Genomic DNA, 10,269 nt, shown 5'->3' on the forward strand with positions numbered 1-10,269 from the left:
TTCGGGATGAAGGGATACTCACACCAGGGGCTTAGGGATGAAGGGATACTCTCACCAGGGGGTTAGGGATGAAGGGATACACACACCAGGGGGTTAGGGATGAAGGGATACACACACCAGGGGGTTAGGGATGAAGGGATACTCTCACCAGGGGGTTAGGGATGAAGGGATACACACACCAGGGGGTTAGGGATGAAGGGATACTCACACCAGGGCGTTAGGGATGAAGGGATACACACACCAGGGGGTTAGGGATGAAGGGATACTCTCACCAGGGGGTTAGGGATGAAGGGATACACACACCAGGGGGTTAGGGATGAAGGGATACTCACACCAGGGCGTTAGGGATGAAGGGATACACACACCAGGGGGTTAGGGATGAAGGGATACTCTCACCAGGGGGTTAGGGATGAAGGGATACACACACCAGGGGGTTAGGGATGAAGGGATACACACACCAGGGGGTTAGGGATGAAGGGATACACACACCAGGGGGTTAGGGATGAAGGGATACACACACCAGGGGGTTAGGGATGAAGGGATACACACACCAGGGGGTTAGGGATGAAGGGATACACACACCAGGGGGTTAGGGATGAAGGGATACTCTCACCAGGGGGTTAGGGATGAAGGGATACACACACTTGGGGGTTAGGGATGAAGGGATACTCTCACCAGGGGGTTAGGGATGAAGGGATACACACACCAGGGGGTTAGGGATGAAGGGATACTCACACCAGGGGGTTAGGGATGAAGGGATACACACACCAGGGGGTTAGGGATGAAGGGATACACACACCAGGGGGTTAGGGATGCAAGCTAGTGAGATGCTTTATTTTTCAGTCACCATAGCTGAAAATGATTCCTGTGCAATGCTGACCTGTTAACTCTTTTTGCATTCTGATTTGTTCGAGACGTGATGCTCCTGCCTGATATGATGCTGAGGACAGCATGTGCTGCATTACTCTTCAGCATTTGGTGACAGGGGAGGCAGCGTTCATATAATGGTCCACAAAAAGTTAACAGTTATATTAACCATTAACTTCAATTAATCATTATGTGAACGCTGCTTCTCCCGTCACCAAATGCTGAAGAGTAATACAGCGCATGCTGTCCTCAGCATCATATCAGGCAGGAGCATCACGTCTCGAACAAATCAGAATGCAAACCAGGCTGCAATGGCCCCCTTTCAGCCAGTCAGCTGACAAGCAAGAGTAAACCAATAACCCAGTACATCACTGAAATCCCAAACCCTGCTCTGCCGAGTTTCAAACATGATTCTCTATCACGCCTTCCCTCTTTCAACAGTCTAAGGTCACTCACTCTGGATGGCCAGCGGAAAGTCCCATAATCGCCTGATCCTATAAAGCAACAGGGCTAGCCAGACACAGCTACTGCCCCATTGACCAAATGGAGGGGATCCACAGCTCCCCTCTCTTCAATGCAAATCTGACACAATGCATTATTAAAATAGATATCACTCTATTTAAACCACCAACAGACAATATTGAAGCACTTCATTATTGTAATCAACTAAGTAAACTACCAATATATAATTAGATCTTATATTCCATGATGAGAGGACATCAGGTTGACAAGCTTTGGGTGTTCAAATTAAAATGGAACAATGGGAGTGCATGATTTGTTTTTAAAAGGGGTAGGGTGTATATATAGTATACTGCGATAGCCCTTCCTCAAGACATGTCTGATATGGGTCTGTTCTACACGTAGTGTGCAGCAAGCTAACAAGCTCGTCTTTATATACAAAAGTGAGTCTTAACCTGGGATCCTATGCACCTTCTTCGAGATAGACCAGGGAGATGATTCGTCATAGTGCACCCTGGCTTCTGCCTCGTCTCGAGCCGAAACCCAAGGCGTTCAGCAAGCAAAGTTTCATTGAAACTTGCGTCCTGTCTTAAAACTATGGGAGCGCAAGAAGTTGACAAGGGAGGGACTTGGTGCTCGGGACCTGGGAGGTGCAGTAACAGCCGAGTGCCTGGTGGGGGCGGTACCGAGATTAGGAACTTCAAGCACAGCAGCGCCGCCATCAGGGGGGCGGTGGTACCGCAGTGTGTAAAGTGATTTTGAGAGATGTAAATAGATGCATTTTGTGTATTATATACAATATATATTTGTGTGTGTGGTTGTGCACGTGTGATTAATTTAAAATTTTAAAACTGGGGTAACCTCATTGAAGCATATTATTTAAAAACTCTACAGTAGGCACAAGAGTATAGCCCGTTGAATATATTTTATACACATTCAGACCTTTTCTGTTATAAATAAAGTTTTTTCTCTAAAAAAAACGAACATATTTGGCATTATAAGACACTGGATGCATTGCAGTAGACACGGTGGGTGGCACACTTTAGCTGCCTTTATATTGCGCCACACTCGTGCCACCTGGTTGCTGGCTCTGGTTTTTACAGGTCTTGGCGCAATACAATGAACAGCTAAACTCTGGGAGCCAGGGACGAGCAGTCCCAGACTGCACGTGAACTAGCCATTACGAGTGTCGGGTGTCAAAAGTGCTAGACCAGTTTGAGAGCGAATCTGGATCCCGCGTGCTTAAGGCGCTTTTATACAGGTTATGTTCCGATGGAGTTGGGTGATGTAGAGAGGGTTTTGTGCTTCAGGTGGCATCTCGAGACACCCCTCTTCACAAGGGTCCCGGGAGTGGCTGTCAGAGTCAGTGAGAAAAATACATGTCCCCCTCCCCCGCCAAGCAGGCCTAGGACAGGCCCCACAATCTCTCCGCTGCCCCCATCAACAATAATAGAAGTGAAGGATACTCTCCCTCTCCTCTCCCCAAACCACTAATTAAAATGGAACAAAAGCTTCAGTGATCAATTTGTAAGCGAGTGATTGTATAAATCTAAGATGGGTATCGGACTTGGGATTTAACCGAACGCAGCTGCTTCTGCCGAATGCAGCAGTGCCTCTTGCAGAAATAGGTTCAAAATGGAGGCCAAAAGGATAGACGCTGTTAGTACTCAGGTGCTGGTCACTCGATAAACACGTTCTGCGCACCCACTATTGGTGTTACGGGCAGGGATTGTGGCCCCGGGATTGAAGGAAGAAGGAGCCAGGGAGGAGAAGGCAGAGGAAGGGTAGGGAAAAAAAAGTATGATGCTCAGGTTGGGGGGCAAGATAACTCTTAACCATGGCTTTGAACCTAGGAATTGGAGCCTGTGTGAATATTACATTTTTAAAAAGTGCCCTGAAGTGGCCTCGCAGGCTGAAATGATTTGCTTGTTAGTAGTCCACGCACAGAAGACTTTAGACCGAGTTTTAGGATTGTATTTTAGCAAATAAATGACGTTAGTTCTGCCACCTCGCTCAAGAATCTCACAGCAACTTTGGGACATGTATGTGCAGAGACGGTGGGCACCTGATCCAGAATCTATGGTGTGTGTGTGTGTGTGTGTGTGTGTATGTGCGTGTATATTCTTTTTTATATAAAAAGCCTCAATGAGCCAAACATCTATCTTTGAGTTTGATACTTAACAGTGCGCCATTAATGGTTTTATAGATAAGTAATGTCGTCATAAAATGTACTAATGTATTTACATAAAAAATATACTCAAACTGAATGTATTACGCTCTGTTAGCCCTGAATAGGAAGGGGGCAAAGGGTCACCAATCCCCTTTTCAAAAAGCACACAAGGCCCTGGCAATGGTGGAAAGGAAGTCACCTGAATTCAGAGTGGCTGCTTGGCGAAGTACCCAGGTGAGCAACGGCGACGTCCACTAAAAGGTTGGCAGAGGTTCGGATCCGGCCGCCATCTTCACCGCGGGCAACTGCTTCAGGTGGGTTGGCTGTCGATTCACTTTAATACGCTGATCATGACAGAGGTGCCAGTGATGGAGGGCATTCATAAATGCCAGGGGGAGTAGGGAGGGGGGTGAGAAAGTCCGACTAGAAAACTCCCCTCCCCACCCAAGTTACTGAGTGTACAAAGTGACTTGGATCTGTCGTTCAAAAAAATAAATCGTAACAGAATTATTACAAAAAGGCAGATCTAATTTTGTTTCTTTTGGAGGCGGGAAGCGAATGAACGGGTTGAGGATAGAGGAATTTAACAATAAACAGCGAAATTCCTCCTGGATAAAGGCGGGGAATCACTGGCATCTCTGCCTAATCACGAGTTACTTTCTCCCTATGCTCCCAAAACCTGGTTCCAGAGCATTTTCTCCCCTCCACCCTTATGCAGAAAGGTTTTAAAAACTAGATGATACCCCTTAAACCCCAAGACACCGTAGAAAAATCAGGGGAGCATCTCGACCCCTCGCTTGCAAGCCAAGAAACAGGTGGCCTCTTCATACAGTAATCCCGCACAGACTCACTGCGGAGTGCTAAACGGAGCCGTGACATTGTTCGTGCTGGCAGCAGCGGCAGCGGTTACGGAGAAGCCCGTGGGGGGCGCGATCGAGCTGTGGGTCGGCTGAACGTCCTTGGGGATGCCGCTGTGGGAGGTGAGCTGGGGGCCGAAGGCCGCGCTGAACTGGGGGAGCTGCTGCTTGGAAGGGTTGGAGGTCGGCAGGTCGGGAGGAGAGGACGGTCCCACTGTGGCCACGCCGCTAAAGCCGGCCTGGGTCAGCCCCGGGAGGAGGACGGCGTTGCCGGGCGTTGCCGTGGAGAAGGCCGTGTGAGGTGTGGACAGAGGGGTGGAGAGGGACGTGGAGAGGAGGTGACCCTCGGCCCCGGCCGAGATTAGGCCGGTAATGGTGGCCGGGTCGCTGAGGCTGATGGTGCCCCACTGCGGCCTGGGGCTGACCAGCTGGGCTGGCAAGACGTGGGCAGGCATCAGCGTGACCTCCGTGGGGAAGGGCGTCGCCATGCTGTCGCTGGGGTAGGGCGCGGTGCGGGGGGGGGGTGACGTCGTCGCTGTAGGGCGACGGCACGTGCTCGCTGCTGTACGGGGACGAGCGTGAGTGGTCGCTGCCGTATTGCGGCCGGGGCGAGATCAGGTCCTCGGCTTTGCCCAGCAGGTGTGTCCTGGGGGAGGTGCGGATAGAGTCGCCCTGGAGGCTGTGAAAATGAGACGGGTAGGCCCGGTCCCCGAGCCCACTCTGACTGACCAGGGCGGCAGAGGCAAGGCCGACGCCCACCGGGGAATGGTACGCGCCCTGAGCCTGGCTCCCCAAGGAGCCCGACGGACTGGACAGTGCTGATGGGTGATGAAGGAGGTTCTCGTCCAGCTCCAGGCTGGAGAAGTTCTCCGTGGAGATGCGCCCGTTGAGGAGGTCTCCGAGTTCGTTGTTGACTGCCCTGCTGAGGGCTGGCATCCCTGCGGCGGCTGCAGCAGCAGCAGCGACAAACACGCCCATCCCTCTGCCCGACAGCTCCTGGTCGCCATCGCCGTCCGTGTGCGCCAGCTCACCGATGGAACTCAGACACTCCAGCGAGGCGGCGTACGACGTTACCGCCTCCAGCGCCCGTTCCAGCTCCTCCGCTTCCTCCGTCGTTGGCAGGAGTTCGCCATTTTTACCTAGAGGAGGGCGGCAAGAACAAAAGGGAATCACTTTACTGCAGAGAGTTTTTGCACAGGATACAGAACGTTGTTAAGAGACTTCCTTTGTGAATCCAAAATGCCGTTGTGTGGAGTTGCAGGTTTACAGATTCTACCCTGTGGCTCCTCGCACTGGTGAGGTACTTCCCTTTCTTTTAAATTAACCCACTACCCACCATTACTGTACCCCATTGTTATACAGTGACAGACCTGTACCCACCATTACTGTACCCCAGTGTTATAGTGACAGACCTGTATCCACCATTACTGTACCCGTTATAGTGACAGACCTGTACCCACCATTACTGTACCTATGTTCTGTGACAGACCTGTACCCACCATTACTGTACCCGTGTTATACAGTGACAGACCCGTACCCACCATTACTGTACCCGTGTTATACAGTGACAGACCTGTACCCACCATTACTGTACCCCAGTGTTATAGTGACAGACCTGTATCCACCATTACTGTACCCCATTGTTATACAGTGACAGACCCGTACCCATTACTGTACCCGTTATACAGTGACAGACCTGTACCCATTACTGTACCCCAGTGTTATACAGTGACTGACCTGTACCCACATTTACTGTACCCCAGTGTTATACAGAGACAGACCTGTACCCACATTTACTGTACCCGTGTTATACAGTGACAGACCTGTACCCACATTTACTGTACCCAGTGTTATACAGTGACAGACCTGTACCCATTACTGTACCCCAGTGTTATAGAGACAGACCTGTACCCACATTTACTGTACCCCAGTGTTATACAGTGACAGACCTGTACCCACTATTACTGTAGTGTTATACAGTAACAGACCTGTACCCATTATTACTGTACCCATGTTATACAGCAACAGACCTGTACCCACCATTACTGTACCCCAGTGTGATAGTGATAGACCTGTGCCCACCAGTACTGTACCCGTTATACAGTGACAAGACCTGTACCCACTATTACTGTACCCGTTATACAGTGACAGACCTGTACCCATTATTACTGTACCCGTTATACAGTAACAGACCTGTACCCACCATTACCATACCCCAGTGTGATACAGTGACAGACCTGTGCCCACCAGTACTGTACCCCAGTGTCATACAGTGACAGACCTGCACCCACCATTGCCATACCCCAGTGTGATACAGTGACAGACCTGTGCCCACCAGTACTGTACCCCAGTGTCATACAGTGACAGACCTGCACCCACCATTACCATACCCCAGTGTTATACAGTGACAGACCTGTGCCCACCATTACCATACCCCAGTGTTATACGTGACAGATTGGCAATTTCCCCCCGTTAAACCCCCTCAAATACCCTTGCCTCGATTCCCCCTCCCTGGCTACCGTCTCCGGTTGAACCAGACTTTTCGCAACCTCTGTGTCCTACTTCAACCCTCTCTGTCATTAACTGCCTACTCCCACCTCTGTAACATTACCAACCTCCACCCACCTGCTGCTGAAACTCTCTCCCATGCCATTTCCACCTCCAGACTTGACGATTCCAATGCTCTCCTGACTGGTCTCTCATCCGCCACACTCACGTATACCTCAGCTCATTCAAAATGCTGTTGCCCTTATCCTATCCCACATCAAGTCCTGCTCACTGACCTACCTTGGCTCCCAATCCCCAACATCATTTACATGCACTGACACTGACCCCTAAAAGCAGATGATCTGATCATTATTTCACTGTTATTTGTGGGATCTTGCTGTGCGCAAATTGGCTGCCGCGTTTCCTACCCTTACAACAGCGATCACACTTAAAAATAAAAAGTACTATAATTGGCTGTAACGGACTTTGGGACATCCTGAGGTTGTAAAAGGGGTTCTATAAATGCACGTCCGTCTTTCTTTCTTTATCTCACTGCGGTTTGCAGGATCTTGCTGGGCGCAAATTGGCTCCCAAGTTCTTTCTCCCTTTCTTTGTTTTCTCCTGCAGGAATGATGTCACGGCTGGTGAGCAGTAATCAAATTTAGTGGTGGGGGGGGGGGGGGGGGGGGGGGAGGGTCAGGTCGCCAACCCATGGAAACAGTTTCCCCCCCCCCTCCCCCAGTAAGAATGGATTTGGAAAGTGGGGGAGTCAGCAAGTCTGTGATTGATGGGGGGGGGGGGGGGGAAGAAGGGAAGCCTGGGGCGGGGGAGGCCGAAAGGAATCCTTGTGGGGCCAGGGGAAGCAGAGGTGCCCTTCCTGGCCCACAAAGAACCTCTAAACATTTGTAAGCCGTAACTTACCTGGGCCTCCTGTAGCCAGGATCCGTGCGCCCTTAACCCATTGCCCACACTGTCCACACCCTGCGGGGGTTCGGGTTGGTTAAAATCATCCTTTTTGTGACACATGTCCCTTCTAATGGATGTAAGTGTAGAGCTTTCTCCTGTCCAAACCTTCTGCAGTACCACAGAAAGCACCTTTAAGGTGAAGCCGTGCGGCCCTCAAGTATCGTGAGAATCATAGGACGATACAGCACAGGAGGAGGACATTTGGCCCAGCGCGCCAGGAGAGGAATCCAATCAGTACCACTCCCCTGCTCTTTCCCCATAAGCTCTTTTTGTAGCAAAATATAAATGAACAAAGTGTTTAAATGTTCCAAGTTTACTCGGGTCAGTAGAGGATTGTCCAGGCCTATATTTTAGAGCTTTAAAAAAAAAGGAGCTGCTTTAAACCACGCGTCAACTCCACAAACTATTTTATGTATTTCATACAGATAATATCCCCGTTGAGAAGCAACAGCAACGTGTGAAAAACTAAAAAGTTTCTCAGTAGCACAATCCAGACCTGCCTGCCTCAACTCATAGAATCAAAGAATTGTTACAGCACGGAAGGCGGCCACATTCGGCCCATCGAGTCCGTGCTGGCTCTGTGCAAGAGTAATTCAGCCAGTCCCACTCCCCCGTCCTATCCCCGTAGCCCTGCGAGTTTTTTTCCTTTCAAGTACTTATCCAATTCCCTTTTGAAAGCCATGATTGAATCTGCCTCCACCACCCCCTCAGGCAGTGCATTCCAGATCCTAACCACTCATAGTCATAGAGTCATAGAGTTATACAGCACGGATAGAGGCCCTTCGGCCCATCGTGTCCGCGCCGGCCATCAGCCCTGTCTACTCTAATCCCATATTCCAGCATTTGGTCCGTAGCCTTGTATGCTATGGCATTTCAAGTGCTCATCCAAATGCTTCTTGAATGTTGTGAGGGTTCCTGCCTCCACAACCCTTTCAGGCAGTGAGTTCCAGACTCCAACCACCCTCTGGGTGAAAAAGTTCTTTCTCAAATCCCCTCTAAACCTCCCGCCTTTTACCTTGAATCTATGTCTCCTTGTTATAGTACCCTCAACGAAGGGAAAAAGCTCCTTAGTATCCATCCTATCTGTGCCCCTCATAATTTTGTACACCTCAATCATGTCCCCCCTCAGCCTCCTCTGCTCCAAGGAAAACAAACCCAATCTTCCCAGTCTCTCTTCATAGCTGAAGCGCTCCAGCCCTGGTAACATCCTGGTGAATCTCCTCTGCACCCTCTCCAAAGCGATCACATCCTTCCTGTAGTGTGGCGACCAGAACTGTACACAGTACTCCAGCTGTGGCCTAACCAGTGTTTTATACAGCTCCATCATAACCTCCTTGCTCTTATATTCTATGCCTCGGCTAATAAAGGCAAGTATCCCATATGCCTTCTTTACCACCTTATCTACCTGTTCCGCCGCCTTCAGGGATCTGTGAACTTGCACACCAAGATCCCTCTGACCCTCTGTCTTGCCTAGGGTCCTCCCATTCATTGTGTATTCCCTTGCCTTGTTAGTCCCTCCAAAGTGCATCACCTCGCACTTTTCCGGGTTAAATTCCATTTGCCACTGTTCCGCCCATCTGACCAACCCATCTATATCGTCCTGCAGACTGAGGCTATCCTCCTCGCTATTTACCACCCTACCAATTTTGTATCATCAGCGAACTTACTGATCACTCGCTGTGTAAAAAAGTTTTTCCTCATGTCGCCTTTGGTTCTTTTGCCAAACACCTTAAATCTATGTCCTCTGGATCTTGACCCTTCTGCCAATGGGAACAGTTTCTCTCTGTCTAGGCCCTTCATGATTTTGAATACCTCTATCAAATCTCCTCTCAACCTTCGCCATTCAAAGGAGAACAACCCCAGCTTCTCCAGTCTATCCATGTAACTAAAGTCCCTCATCCCTGGAATCATTCTAGTAAATCTCTTCTGCACCCTCTCTAAGGCCTTCATATCTTTCCTAAAGTGCAGTGCCCAGAACTGGACACAAAACTCCAGTTGCGGCTGAACCAGTGTTTTATAAAGGTTCATCAATTCTTCCTTGCTTTTGTACTCTATGCCTCTATTTATAAAACCCAGGATCCCGTATGCTTTTTTAATCGCTTTTTCAACATGCCCTGCCACCTTCAACGATTTGTGCACATATACCCCCCAGATCTCTCTGTTCCTGTACCCAGTTTAGAATTGCGCCCTCTAGTTTATATTGCCTTTCCTCGTTCTTCCTACCGAAATGTGTCAATTCGCATTTTTCTGTGTTAAATTTCATTTGCCACGTATCCACCCGTTCCACCAGTCTGTTTATATTCTCGAAGTCTATCACTACCCTCCTCACTGTCCACTACCATTCCAAGTTTTGTGTTATCTGCAAATTTTGAAATTGTACCCTGGACACCCAATTCCACGTCATTAATATATATCAAGAAAAGCAGTGGTCCCAGCACCGACCCCTGGGGAACACTGCTGTAC

General features: G+C 49.6%; 1 protein-coding gene across 1 annotated transcript in view; it reads right to left on the reverse strand.

The window, feature by feature from the left end:
* Positions 1 to 2,226: 2,226 nt before the first annotated feature.
* Positions 2,227 to 10,269, reverse strand: part of LOC137323950 (INO80 complex subunit D-like) — a 110,708-nt gene continuing 102,665 nt past the window's right edge. Inside the window, 2 exon segments of the mRNA XM_067988095.1 lie at positions 2,227 to 4,863; positions 4,865 to 5,492. Of these exon segments, the coding sequence (XP_067844196.1) occupies positions 4,344 to 4,863; positions 4,865 to 5,492 (1,148 nt within the window). The 3' untranslated portion in view covers positions 2,227 to 4,343.

This window comes from Heptranchias perlo, chromosome 7, assembly GCF_035084215.1.
Source record: "Heptranchias perlo isolate sHepPer1 chromosome 7, sHepPer1.hap1, whole genome shotgun sequence".
NCBI classification, from domain to species: domain Eukaryota; kingdom Metazoa; phylum Chordata; class Chondrichthyes; order Hexanchiformes; family Hexanchidae; genus Heptranchias; species Heptranchias perlo.